This window comes from Nestor notabilis, unplaced genomic scaffold (genome assembly GCF_000696875.1).
Source record: "Nestor notabilis isolate BGI_N333 unplaced genomic scaffold, ASM69687v1 scaffold5047, whole genome shotgun sequence".
Taxonomy (NCBI): Eukaryota; Metazoa; Chordata; class Aves; order Psittaciformes; family Psittacidae; genus Nestor; species Nestor notabilis.
In genome coordinates this window covers 19,913-43,908 of record NW_009937663.1, presented here as the reverse complement: position 1 = coordinate 43,908, position 23,996 = coordinate 19,913, and the positions used below count along the sequence as shown (strand labels likewise).

At 35.4% G+C, this 23,996-nt stretch overlaps 1 protein-coding gene across 1 annotated transcript in view; it reads right to left on the bottom strand.

Annotated features, from left to right (window-relative positions):
* AKAP9 (A kinase (PRKA) anchor protein 9) overlaps window positions 1-23,996 on the bottom strand; it is a 72,523-nt gene that overhangs the window by 33,604 nt on the left and 14,923 nt on the right. Inside the window, 10 exon segments of the mRNA XM_010018914.1 lie at window positions 921-1,083; window positions 6,576-6,787; window positions 14,719-14,924; window positions 15,658-15,761; window positions 16,314-16,454; window positions 18,018-18,242; window positions 19,224-19,589; window positions 20,868-20,960; window positions 21,704-21,800; window positions 23,512-23,710. Of these exon segments, the coding sequence (XP_010017216.1) occupies window positions 921-1,083; window positions 6,576-6,787; window positions 14,719-14,924; window positions 15,658-15,761; window positions 16,314-16,454; window positions 18,018-18,242; window positions 19,224-19,589; window positions 20,868-20,960; window positions 21,704-21,800; window positions 23,512-23,710 (1,806 nt within the window).

Genomic DNA, 23,996 nt, shown 5'->3' with positions numbered 1-23,996 from the left:
CTAACTAAAATATATTTCTGCTTACTACTACTACAGACAACCTACCTATAGGGTAGGTGTTTGGTGTATCTTTTCCAGCTGCTAATTATAAAGAGATAATCGTAGAAATGCTGGGTGGAAACAAAAACATTAGGCTATCAAGAGAACAAACCTATTTCTGAAGAACAAATTAAGTGTCTGTCAGGTTTGAACATATTTTCCTGATGTCAGACAAGATTATTAGATCTCCCTTGTTGTAATACCCTACAATTTTTAATTGCTTCCTTAATGCAGCTGCAAATGCACTTATAAAGATGGCTTTAAACAGAGTGCAAACTGAAGCATATCACCACCATAGCATTCAAGTCAAGAGCGAAGGTTCTGTGTTTTTATCTATGTTTGTGGAGAACTAAATGAAGGTCGAGAGGCAGCAGGTACAAACTGAAATATGGGAAACTGCATTTCAGCATACAAAAATTTTTTTTTTCTCTTTCCCCTCTTTGACTGTGGTCAAACTCTAAAACAGGCTGCCCAGAGACATTATGGACAAACACGGATTCAAAACTTGAGTGGACACAGTCCTGGGCAACCCGCTCTTACCTGACCCTCCTTTGTCAATGGGGTTGGAATAGATAATCTCCGAAAGTGCTTTCCTGCTTCATCTATTTATCATTCCATGATAGCAAGTTGCTAATATTTAAGCTTGTCTGGACAAACATGTACCCAAGCTATTAATTTTAGTAAATCAGACAATAATCAGACAAAATTGGGAAACAGAATCATAGAGTGGCTGATGTTAGTAGGGACCTCCGGAGGTCATCTTATCCATAACTATCTAGAAGGCTGGTAACATTCTAAAAATCTGCAAAGAAATTAATCTAATTCATCTTCTAATTAGTAGATGAGTGTAAAGTTCAACAACTCATGAAAAAGCTACTCACCTTCAGCTTTAGTAAGTTCCAAAGCCAACTGCTCTCTGGCTTTGGTTTCTTCATTAAGACGTTCTTGTAGTTCTTCCTGATACTTGATAAACTCTGTGGCCTCTTGTTGCTTTTTGAAGGACTCTCGCATGAGTTCTGTCTGAGTAATTTTAGCATGTTCAAGCTACCACAGGAAAAAATTACAGAAGTTAAACAAACCAAAGGTTTTCTGACAACTCTTCTATCATTCCCCATTTAAATAACAGCTGCTTTACAGTGTGATGAGAAGTCTCATAACTGCAGTGGACATCGGATAAGATCTTTATTGAACAAACATTTGAGGAGTACAACAGGAAGACTGACTCAGTACAAAAGTCTAAGCAAATAGACTTTGTCAGTATAATAAACGCAGCGAGCCACCTGGCTAAATCCTTGTCTTTGTTCCCGTGATTCCTGGTTTAGGAGTTTACACTAGATTCACCTTTGTTTGCATATAAGTTTTCCACTAAATATGAGTAAGCTACCACACACCATATACTTAGAATGGCTAAAAAACATTGCATAAAGCTGGCAGAAGTTTTGATATAAACTGACAGAAGTGGTGCATCATCTTTTTTCTCCTTAAGATAAATGAGACCACTATGTCCACCTAACAGATACATTAAGGATTTTTTTTTAAATATTCTTCTCTGCTTGTCTGATGGGTTAATATTTAATGTGTACTGTACAGACATAGCACAATCTTACTATGTCACTCTACTAAACTATTGGAAAACCAGGACTGAAAAGCATGTCTTTTTCAGAATAAGACAACATATTCAAAATAAGAACAATGTCAGAACATGAAATAATACATATTTTCTGATCCTCTCACCCCTTTCTTTTTACTTTTCCTTTTTAATATTATGGATATTTGCAGATATTTATAAGACAATAACATCTGTGGCTTTGCTACAGTTTCTATAAACATTCTTTCTCTCAATTTCTTGGAAAACAAAAGCTTTCTCACCATTTCCAGCTAAGTTAATGAGTATGATTAGCTTGCTTTAAAAACTTGTAAAAATGGGTTAGGAATATTCATAGAAAATTGCACACAAAACTATTAATTTATAAATAAAATTACACTTTGAAAAGAATGTCTGAATAATCAATAAGTTCTCATTATAATACACTGAATTAAAATATTTTATTTATTTTGTCCAGCATTCTTTTTTAGATGGACATCATTAATGTGTATTTATTCTGACAGGAGTTAAAGAAAGGTATAAATACTGCAGTTGAATATCTGCACTGGTTTGAGGTACTTTAAAAATCACTTTATTCTTACATTTTGAAGTGTTTAATGAAAGACCCACCTGAGATAGAAGGCAAAGATACGATAGGTTTACTGTACATACATAGTAATAAAAATGGCTTACTTAAAAGCAATCAAATGCTCCTACTAAAACTCAGAATAAAAATTATTCTCTAGCTTTTTTCAATATTAACAACTCAAGGCATTATTAAAAACAACAGGGCAAAACAAAAAAAAACCAATAAAAAAGACACACAAACATGAACATGATTTTCCAAGAACTAAAACCTCTTAATGGGATCACTGGAAGCCATTAACAAGCTTGTGCTAGTTAGTATTACTAGTCAGTGCATAAAAACTATAAAAGTAAACTATTCACAGTGAGAAATATGTAAGGTAACATTGAAGTGCTTTAAAGAGATCTCAAATCTCTGTAATTCAATACATTTCTGTATCTGCTAAATTTCTCTTGTTAGAAATGAACAGAGAGGATTGTATAATTAAAGCTTTTTCAGTGCCCATTAAAAACTGCCTAGGAAAAAACCCTGTCAGCAGTATATAATTTTAACAACAGAAACAAGTTTATATAATTTTTTTAGTCTATTCTCTTCTATATAAGCTGATTTAAAATGTATTTTCTTTTAAAAACTTTTATACTTACTGAATAGGGAGGTGTAGGCAAGGAGATTTTAGAGATAACTTTTAAAATGTGCCCATTTTTTTTGTGGCTGAAGTGAAAAATTGAAGTATTTACAACTACAGAATTATTCTCATCCAAGTGTTCAGTAAAAGGAAAAGGATACGGTAAAGGCACACGAGATTCAACCTCGTATGTATCTTCTTCTTGTCCTTCAGTCCACAAACCACTAAAGATATTAGATGCCCAGTAGGTGCGGTAAGAATCCATTCCAAAAAATACCGTCGTTGCTGCCCTCTCAATTGTCACATGGGTATTTTGCACTAGCTAGGCTCATTTTAGAAAATTCCAACACGGTATTTGTAAACAGAATATGTCTACTCAGCAGTTTGAAGACTCATATCAGCACTATCGGTGACAAACCTACTTAAAATCATCAGGAAGCTTCAAATCACATTCTCAAGCAGAGTTATTCGGTTGTTGATTAATCCAAAATAGAGAGAAGTGCAAGAAAACTTTGTATAGTCACTCCTAAAAATCCTGCTTAGAGAAGTTTCGCATGAAAAAGCAACAGAAATCTTCCAATAGCAGCTGACAGGTACTTTCCAAGGCAAGGAAGCGTAATTTTGTTTTACCTGCACAGGTACACTGCAGCAGACAAGCAAGCTAGCAGAACAGAAACTAAAAACGGCTTTCCATCTCCATTATGGCAGATGAGAGAGAAATACAGATATGTCATTGATTTTCTTCATTCTTGATCTTGGAGTTGATTCAACAGGAAGAACTTTCTTAAGCTCTGCTAGTTAAAGGCTTCCTGTTAGTATCTCCCAACCGAAACAGTTCAGGGGAGTGGCCTGATTTATTTACCAATACATAACACCAGCAGGTAGAATTTGAATTAATACACCCACTATATGCCTTGCCTGAAAACTTTCAAACTGCACTTCAGGTCTGAAAGCTTATGTTCAAACAGGTCTTATATAGCTCCTTTGAAGATTTTGCCAGGTTTCTCTCACTCTTTTAAGTTTATTTGAAGACATGGGTACATGCCTTTATGCACAACACAAGTGAGTAAGAGGAAAGGTTAAAATAGTTTCTACCTGCAATTAGTTTTAGATTATAAAATATTTCAGAGTAGAAAAAATAAAGTATTCTGTTTGCAAATATTTAACAGTAATTGTCAAGTCACCTACAAAACCTTGGTATATACAGGAACTGTGTATAATACAGTAAGTACACAACAGATACTTAAAAGCAGACAAGCTTGAATGCTTGCAAAATACCTCTACAGAAAAGACGTCAATATTTATACTCAATACTGTGGGATAATGTGTAAACAGATTAAGTTTTTATTAACCTTAAAAAGCCCAAACAGATATGAACATCAGGGATAAATCCATATTTGTATAATCTATATTAATGAAACGAATGCGTGTATGTGTTTGAGCCAAAACATAACTCTGTTGCTGGTATCAGCAAGGTCTCAGCTATACAGCTATGAAGGGAAAATAAACTTTCTTCATCAACAGACAATAAATAAAAGTAAGCTACTTAGAATACAGAGTACTTCATGAGTACCATGAAAAGTAAATACTTACTGCAAAAATATCAGTCACAAAAGTAAAATAATTTAGGGCTATGTATAAAACTAATGCATTTAAATATCAGCAGCAAAATGTTCAGAAAAAATAATATATCGATGATACTTTTATAATTGCAGCATGAATTCTTATTTACTGTAAAATTCTGAAGTTGGTTTTTTTTTTTGTCTGTCATCTGCTCTTTAAATGGGCGATTTCCTACGAATGCTTAACTATATTTTTTTTCAGAACTCCATATATTGGAGTATTTGTGTATCCTTTTTTGTTCTTATGTAATACTAGGTCTTAAGCTGAAAAAAGACCTGAAAAAAGCCAAATATCTCTTTTTAATTGAACTTATGCTCAAACAGAAGAGAGCTGTTGTAGAATGAGCTTGCAAATAAATGCAATGCAGAAACTGATTTATAAGACCCACCAGACTATTTGCCAGAGGAAGTTCGCTGAATTTGTATTTAAATTACTTTAAATTTTAGTAAGTCACATATTAGTCTCTTTTTCTTTTTTTAAAAAGAAAACGAGTATCAACTTCATGTTTGAAGCATTTTTCAAAAGCAACAATACTTAAATGCTTAAAACTTTTAAGTATTAGACTTCATATTACTTTCATTAACACAGATTTTTTCTCCTTCATTTCCAGTAGTTATGATTTACGTAATTTACACCCAGAGACAAGGAAGTAATGACTTATTAAGTAATAGTATTACTTGGTTAACAAATACATGGGTCGGTCTGTACTATGGAATATATTGTATCCTTTGAACTCTAGTCTCAAACAGATTAAAGAGCTGACTCTAAAGACTGAGTTCTTCAAGAGAGCTTATAAAGTACAGGGAGACAGAGTATTTACTCTGATACCTTCAAATTGACATGTACATAATCTAAAAGTAGAGCACATGATATAAGCCGTGTGATTTGAACTGAGCTAGGCATATAGCTCCCATATCAATTAACGGGGAAGTACCCCGGTGTCCAGGGTTCAGCTATAACAGTCATTTTTTCTCCTTCTTAGTAGCTAGTGCAGTGCTGTGTTTCTTGACTTTCAGTCTGGGAACAACGCTGATAACACCGATGTTTATAGTTGTTGCTAAGTAAAGTTTACTCTGACCAAGGACCTTCTCAGTCTCATGCTCTGCCAGGGAGGAGGGGAAGCCGGGAGGAAGCAGAGACAGGACACCTGACCCAAACCGGCCAAAGGGGTATTCCATACCACAGCACGTCATGTCGAGTATATAAACTGGGGAGAGTTACCCAGAAGGCCCAGATCGCTGCTTGGGTTGGGCTGGGTATCGGTCAGTGGGTGGTGAGCAACTGTATCCCCTCCCCTTGTTATTTCCGTTATCATTATTATTATTAGTGGTAGCAGTAGTGGTTTTGTATTGTACCTTAGTTACTAGACTGCTCTTATCTCAGCCCATGGGAGTTACTTTCTTTTGATTCTCCTCTCCATCCCTCCTGGAGTTGGGGGAGAAGAAGAAAGGGAGACTGCCTGGTTCTGAGCTACCAGCTGGGCTTAAACCATGACACCCAGAGAGCAACTAACATCCTGCCATGCAAAGTACCCTGACAGCAAACACAAAGGAGTAAGCCATACACTGCCTCTTTTTTGAAGAGTATTTATGAATCGCATACTTCATATAAATACTAGAAAGCTGGAAGTGCAAACTCCTTTTCTGATAGCAAGGTGGATATGTGCTTAATGCACAAAGCTCCACCTTTTTGGCCAGTCAACTGACATTTTAAAATGGTTGCCAAGAGAACTGGGCACAGTTCCCCTTTAAGCCTCCCTTTTCACAAGGGCCAGCTCAATGTGCCCTGACACCTCCTGTCTCATCTCTGGATTGCAGTAGAATGCAGATGACCCACCCGTATGAGCAATGAAACGTGCCCAAGATAAACAAACATGCTCAAATTCAGACTTCCTCTGCAGTCCAAAGGAGATATCTAACATGAATCTAAATTCATCACTGGATGATGCAGGAGTGGACTTTTTTGGGTGTAGGCACTTTTAGTATTGTTTCAGCTTTCACAATGAGCCTTATATGAGGTTTCAGGCTTACAAAAACACAGTCATGAGAAAAATAAAGAAGAAAAAAAAATAAATCAAGACACAAAATTCAAAATGCATCACTATTAGACCACCCTACCTGATTCGAAGTTTCACTGATAGCTTCCAGAAGCTTTTCAACAGCTGCTTGTAGTCGAGAACTAATATTCAGAATGAGTTCTTCATTTTCAGGATCTATTTCCACTCCACTTTCTGCAAGATGTTGGCTCAACAGTCCTTCATCCATTGCTTCTGACCACATGTTAATATCATCATCTCCCATACTACTCCCACGATATGAGGAACAGGACTCTGGAAAAACAACGATTGCCTTTTCACACACACTCAGCACAGCAAAACATGAAAAACTGTACATCCAAGTTACGATTAGAAAGACAAGTCATAAAATGATTGAAATATTTGTATTCATCACAAAGACAGAAAGGGAAATTATTGCATACTAAAATTTATACAAACAAGATACACAATGTGTTGACTAAAAAAAAGCAGAAGGGAAAGAGAAAAGGAGATACTAACAGAAAATAGTTTAGTTGCCCTTTTAGTACATTTTTTAGCTTTGAGGCTTATCTTTAAACCTTTGTTTCTATCAGTAACCCTTACTACTTTGAATAACTTGAAACAGTAACTTGGAAGATTGTATTTAAAATACAACCAGGTGCCAAAAAACCAAAACAAAGCAGACTGTTGATCCTTGCTTCACCAATGCCCAGCTATATTGGCGTGCATTAACACTAACTGTTCAAGTAGTGATTCAAAAGCACAGCCTCAAGTGAGTAAGGGAAAGACACGCACATAGTTCAGACAACTTCTCAGGACAAACAGACTAGAATACAGAACATCAAAATTCAGCATTATTATTAATGAACTGAAAATTGATTAAAATGAGTAGCTGAACAAATCAAGGACAATGCAGAGGACTGTAACTGTCCCTACTGGTGGGCCACCTGGCACCTGCCTGCTGTTCAACTTTCTTGCGATCTAGTAAGTTTAGGGTCATTATCCATTCTGTCTGAAAAGCAGGAGACACAAAATTTGCCTATGGTATTAAACTAACAGCAATTCATCTAGCAAATGGTATTTTTGCCATATTTAGAATTCAGGGCTGTATTTGAGCAAGACAAATGCAAGCAAACTCCTGAGGTGTTTCCAAATCACACTTCCAGCATGGAGTAACAATACAGTAGCACATCACGACGGTGGGTAACTGTTGTTGATATCATGCTTTAAAAATTAAAAAGTGTTACGTCATTAGGCTGTTTGACTTGAAATGTCAGAAATAAATGCTACTGTGGAAAGTTTTTTTAAAATGAGAGTTTATTTTAATGAAGTGTATTCCTGAAATGTGTTTAAAATCAATTCAATGTTTTGGTGCTTTGTTTTTGTGTTAAGTTTTGGGGTTTTTTTTCAACAATTGGATCTTGGTTTTAGTTCAGATTTTCTGAAAAAAGGAAGAAAAAATCCCTACCACCTTCTATTTGGGAAACAGCAGTATGACTAAATGAGTTAGGACTAGTCAATACCTGTTTAGCAGTGAAGTTGCAATACTGGGTTATGTCTGAATTTAAGTTCCTGGTTACTCTATGAATTGTGACTGCTGAACTGGAACAGTTTGTTTAGTTACAGAAATTGAAATGAAATTGTAATAGGTCAATTTTACAAAATTGCCTTCAAAAACTGTAGTCAGTACTCATCAGACACAATTTCCTTACACTTGCTCTTGCCTCTTAACCAGGCATGCAAATAACATTGGAAATCCTCTTGTTGATGTTGTTTGAACCTAGAGAGGAAGTCAGATTCTAGTTTTCAGGTTTGTTTTTATTTTTTTTAACAAGTTACAACATCATTAACCACCTGGCTTACTTACTATACCTGCAAACATTCTGATAATAATATCTACATCTTTATTTCATTACAGATGCAGCCGTATATATGACTCATATACAACAAAGTAATCTAGAGCTATTTTAATTTGGAAAAGTTTCATTGTGTTTACTTTTATCTTAAAATTGCTAAGATTTTTAAAGTGCAGAGGTACTTAGTAATTTTTTTCTTCTACTTACATCATTACTGTTTCATATCTCCTTTTAGGTATGTGGGATATAAAGTTACAAACTATTTTCACACTCCAAAGGGTAAAAAACAGAAGCACACTATATGCATGAATGGAATGAATAACCAGATGAATAGAATACACATTCCCATGGCACCTTTCATCTACACAGGATTTCAAAGCACTTTCAGTACTGCACTTTGGAACAAACTGCTACAGTGGAGTCACCCTAGCAGTGGCTAGCAGTCATTCTCTGCCAGCACACTGAAGATTTTCAATGGAATTGTATAGCATAAAAGCTTCCTCATAACACCCTAATATTTCACCCCCCTGCAGTGTAAGGAAGGCTGCAAAATTAACAATTCCACAGTTTTTATTCAATAGCAGTCTGATTTCTCACCACCAAAATTTGGGTTGGTTCTGGTTGTTTCAAAATGTCAATAATGATGCAGAAGCTTTAATATCCTCAGAGCAGAAAGGACCTTCATTAAGATGGACATCCAGCAGCATAAGTGTTTCCAAATGCTGTGCCAAGGTATTGGTTAAAGACTGAGTTGAAGGAAAACATTCCCTACTGAGCCATCGACACACTTACTGCAGCACCTGATGCTCTTTGGAGGCCACCCATCTTAAGTACTGACCAGGTAAGACCCTGCTTAGCTTCAGAGATCTCACCAAATAAAAGCCCACAGTACAGTAGCACAGCTATAAACAAGATAAAACAATTACATATTAGTTATTGCACAAACTAATTCTTTCCTGATGGAGTACAAATTATCTATATAATGTCCCTGTTTTCCTTCTCAGGCTTAACCCCTAATTCACGTTCTATAACCCTTATATTTTAGTAAATCATTTGCTCAAGTGGTACAGCTGAAGCGTGCAATGATGAGTGTATGTCAAATACAAAAATAAACTTTATACAGAATAACTGCAGAACTGTGCAGTCTGTTACAAAATCACCTGAACTTCTGGCTGTCTGGAAACTTTCAGAGAAAAGCTTAAAAGGTTGATGCCTGCTCGGAACGTAATCTTTTAAAAGCCAGGTCAGGAACATGTGTCTTACATTAGTAGTATCACAAATATTATTACTACTTCTTGCCAATGACCAGAACAGTACAGTTTGGCCTCCAAGAAGGCATGACAAGACTTTGAACTCCTGTTTTGCTTATGTCAGGTCTTTCATAATTTGCTTCCCTTTCTTCTGGATAAATGCAAAATAAATCAATGTTACAATGTAATTTCATTACATGAAAAATCTCAGAATAAAATATCATAATTTACCTGAAATATAACTATAAAAAAAAAAAGAAAAAGAAAAAAGAAAAAGAGTTGTCACATAAAGTACAATTTGGAACATGGAAACTTTACTCTCAAAGATAATAAAGGAAAACCAGAAAGTATCAAATGCACACAAACCCTGTAATAATTCTGTTTATACTGTAGGGTTGACAACTCAAATAGAAAAAACAATGGCAAATGATAAATGTAGGTGCCCATATTATAACTTATACAAAATGACACTTTGGAACAGGAGTTTATGTTCAATGTCTTACTAACAGCAAAGTGAAAATCTCTGTATCTTTTTCCCCTGAAAATGGCCCTAGTACACAGCATCTCGCCAGAAGATTTTCAGTGGTGGAAGCAAGAAATAGAAGTGTTGTCCAGTTTTATTAACTGCCCCTGGTACTTGAATTCCTAGCTCTGATTTTACTAATCCTTATAATGCTTTTCATTCTTCCACCACAGTAGAACTAAAACCAAATTTTCTATCTCCTAATTTTCTTTTTCAGTTCACTCAAAATAATAAATAGAATGTAACTGGCCCAAGTAAAAATGTCTTTTCCTTGTGTAAACTCTCTCCGTGTAACAAAAATAAAACAACCCCCAAACCAACAAATGTTCATTGTTTCCTTTGCCATAAAGATTGCAATTCAGCACGTCAGATGTCATGGCCCACTAAATCTTAAGAAAAGTGCTTAATTCTACAGTGCTTACAAGTTTCAGACACAGAAGTTGCATGTGAACTGTCAACTGACACTTCCGAAGCAATACATATTTTGCATCATGTAGAACTAGTATCAAAGTTTACTCCTGGGATTCCACTAAAGAATTAAGGTTAGGGGTTACAAGCTGAAAACAAAAAAAATCAGTTTTATGGTGGGTCGGTATATAAAGCTATTTACTACCTTGTTCCTGATACGCTGTTCAGAAACAAGGAGCCCAGAAAGGAGGCAAAGTGTTTTACAATGAATGCCATAACTGCACAGGCTTCTCCAGAGCAACCTGCAGCACTACAGTCCCTTTACTCAAGGTACAACATCTGAAGGAGGAGTAGAGCAAGGCCTGCTGGCTCTGTTGTGATGATTCCTGGCCCACATCACCAGATAGAATTAACTCACCAGCTTACCTTGCACAAATGCTGTTCACTTCCAAGGATATGTTTTATGACTGAAATTTGAACTTTACTTACTCTGCTAGAAATAAAATCCTGTGATAGCCAATAACCTAGACAAGGTCCCACATAAACCTCTATATGCTGTATACATCAGGTTGTGCTTGTAAGTATGCAACCTTAATGATTCAGCTTTTTAAAATGCTGAGACTTGGCAAAAACAGTAAGCTGAGTTTTGTTTGTCAATAAATATAGATTATGTTCAGAAGGTCAGAGAGAATTTACTTTACTAAACACTTTTTTTTTTTCTACTTTATTATTACATTTGTATTGGTACAAATTTATTCCTACAAATTTCCTAAGAAATTAGAAAGGAAGCGGTCTAGTGGAATATGTCCTGCCCATGCCAGGGGTGTTGGAACTAGATGATTTTTAAGGTCCCTACGAATCCAAACCATTCTAAGACTCTATGAACACCTGTTTGGCTAGGTGTTAGAAATACAGCAACATGCACAGATTAAAATACAGAAGTAGTGTCTACCTATTTCTTACTTCTAGAAAACAATGGGGAAAAACTTTTAAAAGCTTATGTCCTCTCAAGCCATTCAGTAGAAGTATAGGAAATTAACAGCAACAGCCCTCTTGCTGAAAACACTAGCAGAATTTGTCATCTAATTCCACTTGAAGTATCCAGCTGTTGGAGCAAATCCAGAGGAGGGCCACGAGGATGATTAGAGGGCTGGAGCACCTCCCATATGAAGACAGGCTGAGCAAGTTGGGGCTGTTCAGCTTGGAGAAGGCTACGTGGAGACCTCATAGCAGCCTTCCAGTATCTGAATGGGGCCTATAAGGATGCTGGGGAGGGACTCTTCATTAGGGACTGTAGTGGTAGGACAAGGGGTAATGGGTTCAAACTTAAACAGGGGAAGTTTAGATTAGATATAAGGAAGAAGTTCTTTATAGTGAGGGTGGTGAGGCACTGGAATAGGCTGCCCAAAGAAGTTGTGAATGCGCCAACGCTGGAGGCATTTAAGGCCAGGTTGGACAGAGCCTTGAGCGACATAGTTTAGTGTGAGGTGTCCCTGCTCATGGCAGGGGGTTGGAACTAGATGATCTTAAGGTCCTTTCCAACCCTAACCATTCTATGATCCTATGATTCTATGATTGAATACTTCTGCTGATGAAACAGTATGACTGTTATTATGGCTGTCTGACCCCAGTGGCAGAACTATGTAGACAGCAAGGATGCCACTGGATCATTTTGAAAGGGACAGCTTGAATGCCGCTCATACACCAAAAAGGGGCATTCCAATAGCAGATGTATTTCTTTGTTACAGAATAGTGAAACCTTACATGCCTCTTCAAAATACACTAATAGCAAACACAAGAGTTAGAACAGTCAACCTTCATCACTATCAGAAAGGAATAGAGGTCCTGTTTATTTAAGAGAGTACTCTTTCATCAGAAGACTTCACAAGAAATCACCAATACATTCCAATTACAGGGCCTGTTGTGCATTCAGACAGTTGTATTATGAAAGCCCAGCCATAAGTCTGTATTGTAAACATCCAAAATACCAAATAATGGTACTTCTAAAACTGTGTATATATGTAATGCAAGTAATGCATATTAAGAATAGTTCATTACAATAATTAGTGACACATCCAGGTACACACATTGCTGTGCTGGAACAGGCGAAAAACAAATGCATGTATTGCGCATTGTACATGCTCACGTAGAGCAAGCATGTATGAGAATAGTGGAGGGCAACATTCATGTATTAGCCATTTGTACGTACAGTTATGTGTATATTATCTGAGAAAAGAAAGTAATATTCTCAGCAAATGAGAATGAGGGAGAAAAGCAATAGTACATGTCCTCTGAATACGTGTAACTATGAACTAGATTCAGTGAATGCACTAGGTAATACCACAACACATGTAACTGTGTCAACCTGTGATCACTGCCTTCATAAGCAGGAACATGGTTTTATCTCTTTGGGCAATGTATGTTGTGAAAATCCCAATGCTTTTTACACACCTCAGACTACACGCTGAGAATATTAAGAATACAAAGAATATTTCTAAATAGCTGGTTTTAATTTAGAACACTTAAAATGCAGTTTACATAAATTTTAAGACTACCTCAGAAAACAAAAGGAGGTGGTAGCAAAGTTTGAGCCTGGTCATTGCTCCTTTTACTGTTTGGCTAGGAAACTCTGCGGAAAATAACTGCCAGCAGTTGAGGACACTTTTAGCTGTTTTAACATAAGCAAACTCCATTAATTCCTCACCCCAAAGTAAAGTGCAACAATGATTAATTTTGAAAGAAGTGATTCTTTCATTTATAGTAGCGGATGTTCTCAATCTTTAAGATCTCCTGCACAAGCATCAAAAATTAAGGGCAGAAGCTTAGTTATCCAATATAAAGTTTGCGGAAAAAGGCAAAGCCTCTCGAAATATGAGTTTTCAAAAAATAACTAACTGTCCTCACAATTAAATACAGTGAAATAAGCAGAAAACAAAAGTTATGAAGTTTATTTAATGAAGCAGCAGTACAAGCATAAAAGTGCTGTTAACTTGAAAAATTCAAGAATTCTTAGACTGCAGCTATACACATTTCACTGCAGACAATCTTTTGAGCAATTGACTGAGAAGTCACTTTGCTATGAAGTCATACATCCTTTAACTTGCCCCAAGCCTTGATGTGACTTGTATGTAAAACTAATCTACATTCTGAATGAAAGAGGTAAAGTTCATCTTCATTTACCATTTGTGTTACTACTATGTAGTAGATTCTTTCTTAATATTGAAATACAGAGCACTCTCTGTATTAAGACATACAGAGAATAAAGTATTAAGTTCTTTTTCTCATTAACAGTAGTTAAAATTCCAGCCAAATCCAGACGTATAATGTTTTCAGGCTGAATGGATCTGTTGTACTCTATACATTGCCTCCCCACAAGATCCAAGATGAACATACACAACTTTAATGGCACCTAAATGGTACCTAAACTGCAGTATGGTAGAGCTCCTATTCTTGCCCAAAAGAAAGATGGACAGACGCTATTCTAGTACAATCACAAAAAATTAGATCTGGGAGAGTTCTTAGACAGTGGTAATCAATTAACTACATTAAAATGCTCCTTTTAGGCTTGTGCTAACTAGCACTCCTCCAAACAGCTGATCGGCAAGTCTTGACAGTTAGAAGTTCCTGGAATTGCTTCCAAAAGGCTATCTGCATGCAACCACCCTCTTTAGGAGGCTAAGGAAGGCCTCAAGCATATAAATATATATATATACACACACACACACACACATACATACATATATATATACAGGCTGTCCCATGCCTGCTAGCCAGAGTGAGCAGCAACATCCCTATGTACACTAAGTGCACTAGTAGAGATACAGCCCTTGACACTAGTTCCCACTCCCCATACATAAAAAGGAAGGTGTAAAGTTGGTGGAAGATACATGGAGCTATGTTTAATTCTCCTTCTCTTTGCATCCTTCAACAGGAACATGCTTATTTTTGTATTTCTCAATTACTTTCCCATTCCATTGCAGGCTTTGCAATATGACCCTAGATAGGAGTTGTAACTGTCCTGGGGCATGATGCAGACAACTACAGACGCGTTGTCTCTTAAGCAGAGATATCATACACATTCACATGAAAAACAGTTAAAAAAAAAAAAGTTTAGTTTTTATGAAAAATTTCAAAACTAAAGGTTATTTAAATCTATAATAAAAGTATGCAAAACCATATAAACAGTACCTTTTTCATAACCCACACGAATACAGGGTTTTACTGATTCCTCTGTCTCTGTGTCCCATCCAGCTGGTTTGGAAGGCTGGCCTTTCCCAGACCGATCCAGTAACCCGAGCACATGGTGACCAATTGTCTCCTCCATTGCCACAGTTGTCTTCACAACTTCTAAAAGAATCTTCATGAGCTTTTCATTAGCTTTCTGAAAAACATGCCTGCATGACAGAGACTAATCAGTCCTTTGATTTTCCTCTGCTTCTGAAGTGTTTTTTAATCCCTTATACATCCTTGCAACCAGGAAAGATCTGCAGTTTAAACTATTTCTTTAAGACTAAATCCCATATCATATACATAAATATTAACAGCACATTTGTGTTAGAAGTCAATTCTTTTTACAAAATACATAAAAAGTCAAACCGTTTATCAATAGTTCTATTTTACCTTGCTATTTTAACTAGTTATTCTTTTAAAACAGAGGTTTTATGTTAACTGAATACTGTTTGCCTGGTATTCATTATAAATTTACTCTTTTCTCAAAGTGACAGTTAAAAAGATTGTTCCACTACATAGATCAAAAAAGTTACAGAATAGTCAAAAGGCATTATCAAATAGAATAATCATATACATACAAGCTTATTTCATGCATATACATACAATGTATACACTTACATATGTATTAATTATTTATATTACTGTACACAAGCGTAATACGAAAGACACAGTAAAACAGACTAACATTTGTTTCATCCTCTATGCTGTTACATTGTTGGGCTTTATAAAAAGCCCATCATTGTTTAATCGAAAGTATGTAAGCTTAGAAATATGGTTATTTAGAATGAAAAAAATACATTAGCAGTCAGGATAAAGCTTATAAATATTATCGATTTAAGAACAAGAACATGATCATCAAAATTAAAAAAATAAAAATATTTTAACAGTTCTAAGCACCTTTCTTTAGAAAGAAGAGCTGAGGATGTTTCATCAGGCTTTCTTCCTTCATCTTCATGCTCAAAGATCTGCTCTCTCACGTCAATTTGGTTTTCATTTTCATTCTGATTAAGTTTTTGCAGAGGGAGAGAAGACAAAAAGAACAGAAATCCTGTCATGCCAGAGTCAACATATTCTTCTTGTATGTGGTAGAATATGAAATTAAAAACCTAAATTAGTTGTGTTTTGTTAATGAAACTTCTGCACTGAATTACAGATCAAGAAATACTCCTCCACTGTGGAAAAATTAACTAAACCAAATAAAAACAAAACAGGAAATCGAAGGCAGGGCCTATTAGAACTTTGTAATGCTGAATAAACAGTCCTTGAATTTTCTGTTGGTGTTGCTATAGCAATATGAAAATGTGACTTTACCTAGGCAAATAGCTATAGCAATAATCCCCACCTCCAAGCTGTTAAACTACCTTCTGTTTACCTGAAGTAAAAAAAAATAAAAAATGCCTACCAGTACCACCTTTTGATTCTTAAACCTGTTCTGTTTAAGCAACACCCAGCATCTTTTAGGAAAATATATTACATGAAAAAAGTAGCAGCAAAAAGAAATCTTACTGGTTTGACATGCCACAGCTGCCAAGAAAGTCAAAGTCCATATTTACCTCTGTTTGTGTGCTGTTGTTTTGTAGCTCACAAGCCAGCTTCTCTCTTCCGGGTACAGAATGTTGTTTTAATGATTCCAGTTCTTCTAAAAGCATTCTCTCTCTCTCTGCAACCAGACTGTCATTCTCCATTGAGACACGCTACGATAGAAGTGTTACAGAGGCACACGTAATTTTTTAAAGCTTCTGAGTATTAGTAAGTCCTGTCACTTCTGATTTTTTACATATTTTGCACAGCGAAATTTCAGTCCACCTCTTCTAATGGTTACAAAGACACTGAAAGCTTTATAGAATGGAAATACAGCTAATAAATCCTTTTAGCATCTTATGCCTTCTTCAAGATTTTCATACAATTTTTATATTTTTTATGAAACACAGTGGTCACAACACAAACTGGAAGGAATTTCTGGATATTACATAGTATAGTATATGTTTTGCACAAGAAAAAAAAGATGAAAATAAATTATTTTTATAAAAAGTCTACACACACCCTCTTTTACAAGACCTAGAAGTGTTCATGGCTTAAACACAGTGTACATGTTTCCATGCAGTTTCATGGCTCCTTGGCATTAAAAACTGGAATAAAGCCAGCAGCATAAGTTCTACTTAATGTTTTTAACTAGTTTCAGGAAATTGCAACCCCTGATGAAAGATGCAGTTGCAAACTGACAAAGAGGTAAAATGAGAAAGGATAAATATACTGAAAGGAAAGATTATCAGGATAGATACACACCTACTAAGCATTTAGGAGAAAGATACACCTGACATTGCTGGAAAAGACACCTAGGATACAAGTGACTAGCTCCCTAGATTACCCATCTCACTGAGCCCAAACTTAAAAAGAACAGGACCAGGTCTGGATAAGGTCTGAAGAAATGTAAAGCTCCTGTTACACTGTGTAATGTTACACTGCTGAACTTAAATCAGAGCAAGTCAAATTATTCTTGATTCTCTTTCCTTTGCCTTTTGAAGGAAGAAATCCTTGAAGGCAAGCTTATAAAGGACAGTTCTGAAGACTTAATGATTAAGATAAATTACTGAGTTTCATTACCATACCTGCTATAGGCTTTGAACTGGTACAGAGTGACTGCAAGTTAAGTTTAAAAGGCAAAGAAATAGTGGTGTTTCCCACCAAACCTCACAGATCTTTTTGCATTCCAACGGCCTGTAAGACCTTCATCTCGCATGAAAAAATAACTCACTAAAAAAAGGCAGGAAGTCACCAATACTGTTCAAGCTCAGACCTCCAGTGGGGATGAGGAAAAAATTAAGAAATCTACAGTACTTATAGTATTTCTAGCCATGGCTGGTGGCTTCACTGATGTAAACAGATCCTAGCTTGTAGCCTGTACAAGGCTGTGTATCTGCAAGGTGGCAGGGTTTACAATGCACCTGCACTCACTCACTCTGCTGGCTGCTGTGCAGCACTGCAAGTTTTCTCCAGGTTTACAGAGTTCAAAATTGATCCTTCACTGACTGAACTTTAATTAGAGAAATATGCCTTTTATACATATATGAATATATGTGTTTGTATATACACACACACAAACAGAGAATGTGTGTGTGTGCACATGGGTATGCATACATGAACACAGCAAATATGTTCATGCCTCTATTTATAGAGATACAAGTATAAATAAATATAAACCTGCCAGATGTCCCTTTGTTACATAGTGAGTTAACATGGGTTAAACTGCATATTACCTCAGCTAATTGCACTTTAAGACTCTCAAGCTCTGCTAAGAGTTGCTCTTGATTTTCTTTTTGACGTTCCATTTGCTGCATGTGACCTTGCCTCAGTAATTCCGTTGCCTGCTGATGTTCCTGATATTGCCGTACCAGCTCCTGTCTCATGTCTTCCAAACGTTCTTCATATAACAACAGCTGACTTGATGTTTCTGTGTCTGATGCTGTCATTTCACTGTAGTGCTGAAATATTGGAATTATTTTAGCATTTTATGTCCAATGACAGTTTCTAGGAAATATTTAAATAAATTTTAGAAAATACTTTCAGAAATTAAAGTAGCTATCACGAAAGCATTATCTTGTTGCCTGTTTCTTGGAAGGTCCAGGCTTAGAATTATCCTCAATTTAAAACACAAGTTTTTGAAAGTAACTGTCAACAGTGTTATTTTAACTCATGCTTTTTAGCTGGTGGAAATCTCAACAGAAAATACAGTGGCAGACATACATGGCTGAGAGTATGTGTATAACAACAGAAGTTTGAGAGAGCAGTCTCATTCAAAACAGGAATATTACATTTTATTCACTATCAAGATAATATAAGATCAGAATGTTTAACTGTTACACAAATTTGAAAGTGTAATTTTTGCTTCATCTAATTAAATATTAAAGAATTAAACTGAGGATGAAAATATGGAGTCAAAATTTATGACTGCTTTTTACAGTATTTATTCAACCTTACCCCCACCCAATGTTTGTGAAATGTTTTACATATATTTTAGGTATTACTTCTATAATTTCTGTGTTCATCTGCTATCCGTTATCACAAGGGACCCAAGTTCTTTAAACTCTTCATAATCTGTTCCTTGTATAAACACTAGAATATAACCTAGCTTACAAAATGTCTTCATACAATTTAGTGCTTGCCATACAGTTTTATCCATGAAATGGAATAATCTATTTTCATGTAACCAATGTCATATTCCTTTCCTCACAACATAATACTATGATAGTCAGGCAGAACACAAGGAAAGAAAGGTAGATAATTTAGGTCTAAAGTTGTCACCCCTTAGAAAGGGAAAGACTCAGATGGAATTTTCATCTTCATTTCTTTCTTTATGGTTTTCCCATTGAAATGAAGTGGAAATCCATTGGAAAGATTATTCAGATATGGTGTTATACACCGCCAATTCTATTTATTTATTTATTTATTTTAAGAACACTTACCAGTGTTTCTTCTGCTGTAAGCCCTTTGACATGGGACAAAAGTTCTTCAGAAATCACCGATTCATGTGTGGTCTGTTCTAATACACAACTAGGGTTGCTATTAGAATGAAGCTGTTCTCCAAGAGAGTTGGTCTCACCAGACTCTTCACTGAGTTCCTTGCAAAGTGATTTCAGTTCTTCACGCTTACTCCCTTTTTCTATTGCTTTTCTAAAACGGCTATCAACCTCTTCTTCACTATGTTGCTTTTTAATTTCAATATGCATTCCCTGTTGATGTACAGTTTGTGTTTCTGCTTCTTCCTTCTGCCTAGCAATTCCTGACAATTCAGTCTGTTTGGCAAATTCTACACTCATTGACACAATTACCTGAATAAATAAGAAAAGCCTGTATTAGTTTATGCTTCACAGAAATCTCATTGCTGGCCATCAATAATATAAATGTAAGTACTAAAAGTTCTGAACTACGATTTTTTTTCCCCCAGAAGAAACCAGAAAGGTAAAAGAACAGAGACCTCTTGCCAATCTCATCAACAGTCACGTCTTAAAATATAGACATGCTGCATCTAAAGTAGTTTAATAAATTATAATGGTATTTTCAGTTAAAATATATTATTTAGCACTAAATTATATAGTTCTTAAAAAAAAAAAAAGAAAGAAAAAAAAGAAAAAAAAAAGATTCTATAAGGCGGCTTTAAAAAGTCCTGGCTTACTGACGTAAGTGCAGCTGTGCTAAGCTTCCTCCATCTAAACAAGCATCCTTTGTAAACTTTTCACTGACAGGGAATTTTGGTCTGTATCAAGACAGCAGTGCCATGTGCTTGATACTCAGCACAGGAATTTTCCTTGACCAGAGAGAGACTTCTACTGGCATTAAATAGATGCAACTGCAGTCACAACAGGCTGGTTGCAACTGCTAAGTATCTCCTTCTAATACAAATAAACCCCTCTTCCAATCATGTGAGCCGTTCTTTTCTAGATTTAGAATAGAACCATTTATAGCATAAGCTACAAAAAGTGTAAAAAACTTAAATAATAAATATAGAAGTGTTATGATTGAAAACACCTAACTCTCCCTTTCAAGAAAATGTGAGTTTGTCTTTTGAACTTAAACTGCTCTTAGGAAAACAATAGCCAATCACGTACTTTCTTTTCCCACAAAGAAGGGTTTTCTTGGCAGATGAGAGAAAGGGTTTTCTTGGCACCAGATGACAGAAACGGAACTTTTACTCCAGAAATATGGATTACTTAAATTAATGTGATCACCTAGTGCTGTCTATAATTTTCTTAACTCTGACTGCAAACTTTTTTAAAAAGTACTCCTTTATTTTTTCCAATGTTTAATTTATGTTAACTTGTTTTTCATTTATGCCATGAAATAATGAAAGCAGAGACAATTTTTCATTCTACAAAGAATTTAAAACTTTTTTGGAAGTCAAAAACGAAGTAAACCCACAAATATTTTACTATATCTATAAAATCTTAATTTTACTTCTCATATTTTAGAGTCATCAGATCCAAATAAAAACTATGCACTATCACAGACTGGTAGTTAGCATATGGTATTGCAATTGTCTGAATTGCCAGAAACGACATATAAAAATGACAGTATCTTTTAAATGTTAAGTACCAAAATAAAAATAATACCTTAGCTATTTCTTCTTCTAATCTTTCTTGGTATTGTTTTTCTAGCAATTGAACAATATCCAGATCATTCTGCATTTCAGTTTCACTAGGAAGCTGTAAAAAAACCATGTAATTTTTGTAATAAAAGAGAACTGGATAAAAGACTTATTTCTGCTTTAAACTGAACTCTAAATTCTGAGTTTGCAGCAACCCTTCTTCCAGCACTATTTGAACTGTCAAATGCAGAGAAAACAGGTGAGAAAGCACAGGATCACAGTATAAAACAGCATCACCATTTTTCAAAACGCAGAGTATTTGAGCTAGTTTTCTAGCAGTTCTAGGGGAGGAATGTATTGGGTCTCTTCCATTTGCATTTGGTTTCTAAGATCTTTGGGATTATTTTTTCAAAATTTCTCCTAAGCTGTGCAGTCTATACTCCAAAAGTACTAGGATTTCACTTAAATCACTCTTCTTTCATAGCATGTGTTCAAATGAAAGTCGTGATCTTTTAAAGACTCTCCAAAAAATCCTAGAATTTGAACACTAATTTTCTTCTGCTTCAGTAAGAAGCAGCCCAAACCAAATGTCTTTTTTCAGACAAAAAATATGAGTAAGATTAAAAAAAAGTAAACCTAGGACCACTAAGAGAAGTTTTATTGTGCATGATTTCCAGAAATAATTTTTCAGCAAAATTTTAATCTTTCTCCTCTAATATGGACTAACAGTATATCATAGTACTAAGATGATAATTAATGCTACCAAATATTAGTCCACATTTCAGTTTCATCTTAGAACTCAAAAGTGTCTAAATTATATTGACCCTATGCATATTATCTGTCAACTGAGTTATATGGTACCTCCAGTGCTTCATCTGTTCTTTGCTGATGAAGATTTTCAGTGCACTTCACCTTCCCGAAGACTTCTTGTAGTTTTATTTCTGAATTGGTGCGTACACTAAAAAGGCAAAAGAAACAAACAACTTACTTCAAAGCTATCCATGTTCAATAATTATACATAATAGGATCGAGACAAAAGCACCTCTTCGAGTCATAAGGATATGTGAGAAACCAGAATGGCTATGTGTATAGAGTCATTAAACACCTATATTTATTTTGGTTCTTTTAAGTTTATGTTTATTAACAGATGCACTGCTTGCTTTCTTTCTTGTGCTATATAATGAGGCATACCTATGAAAATAGAAAGAAATCTAATATGATTCATGTTATATTTAGGTAACAGCATGCTGAAATATATTCAGCGTCTGTCTTTTCCAACAGAACTGCTCTATGTATTCAGCACGCTATAAATCAGTAAAAACCAAAATAACACAACAAATACCTTGCTAAAAGACAGGGTACAAACCAGATTAAAAGTCAAGCTTATTGTTTGTGAGACAACCTAACTATGCTACAGTTTTACAGAGAGCATGAAGCTTTTCTTTTGTTCAAATCTGAGAGCTGGTTTTAGATAATGGAGTCCAGAACAGTAATTTTATAACACTTGAGATGTTTTAAACTACGAAAAGCAGACCATTATTTTTAGCATTCGTGTTTAATTTGACGAATGAACAGTAGCAACTGTTTTCTTTTCTGATGTTGCAATAGGATATATAACTGGATGAAAATGTCCCCAAAAAATCCCCAGGCTTGGCCCGGAGCTATACACCTACTTAGATTAAAAGATGCAGCAACAAATCATGAATGGAGACAAAGTATGTAACACATGATTCAGCAGGTTACTGACTACACCATTAAAAGACACTCCTCTTCAGGCGTAAGACATAACGAGACAGGCTTCCATACTATGTTATTAGAGACCAATCAATGTACTGGTCAAGGAACTTTCCTGTAAAACTCCAGTTTAACTTCAATGTTTAAAACCTGAACTTCAGGTATGAAAGCTAAGAGAATGCAACTCTTCATGGGAATTTTCTTCCAAGTAAGCTTGTAAGTACCAAAACCTGCTATAAATGCTTATTAAACATACATAAAATAAGTTTTGAGTATTTTATGTGAACAATTACCATGGATTAAATCAGAACACTAGCGACCCATTTTAAACTAATTTAGAAATCATGTATGAGTATTTATAACGTGTCCTGGCCAACACACATACAGAAGCATAGTTTCACAAAACGCATTTTGAAAATGTTAATAGCTTGGCTGGTTTATTTTTAAGAATTAAGAAATAATGAGGGATCAGAAAGAGGCTACACAGTTGTCAGGACCTCCTCAAGACACTCAGACCTCTTTCATGTTTGAATTGCCACTATGGCCAGCACCAGGAGAAGGCTGATGAGCATGTGAAAGCCAGAATGTTTAAAGAGGGCCTCAACTCTGCTTCCAACTTTACTGCTACATATCATTCTAGAAAATAATATATTTCATGCAACTATGTCTACACAAAGTGTCTCTAGATGTAAAGTATGTTGCCTGGAGTTCTGGGGGTTAAAAGTGCTCTGTTAAGTTGGAAGTTTTGAAATTACTGCTAAAAAGCTCATGTATATGAAATGACATTTATACATTCTTCTGATTATCCAATCTTGCTCTATTAACTATTAAAATGTAATAAATTCTAAATGATACACTATTTAGTTTGCAACGCTTATGTCATTTCTTTGTAACACTTAACTCTTGAAGGATCAAAACAATGTAGCAATTAATACCTCATGTGGTCAGAGGATACCCCAGCACTATGAAGTTTATCTTGCAGATGGACAATCTCTGTAGTGTACCTCTCTTCACTTTCTTTTAGCTGCTGCTGGAAATGGGACCGGAGGTGTTCCAGTTCTTGAGTGTGCTGTTCTTCAAGTTGTGTTTTAAGGTTCCCTATCTCCTTCAAACAGTATTCTTGAATCGTAGGATCTGTATGCAGGTTATTTGAAGTGGGGAAATAAATTACATTAACTCTCTCCCAAGTTAAAAGCAGTGATGGACTGAATTATTATTGTAGTTAAAATTTTCATCTGATATACTATCATATCACTTACTTTTCCATAACAAATAATTATAACTTAATCTACCATTTTGTAAAACTGCGTCTGATATGGGCAACAGAAATTTAGCTGTGGAAAACCTAAAAAGACTAAATCCAAACCATTTCACAGAATACAATCCTGAAATATTTTAGAGATTTAAGAAAAACATGTAT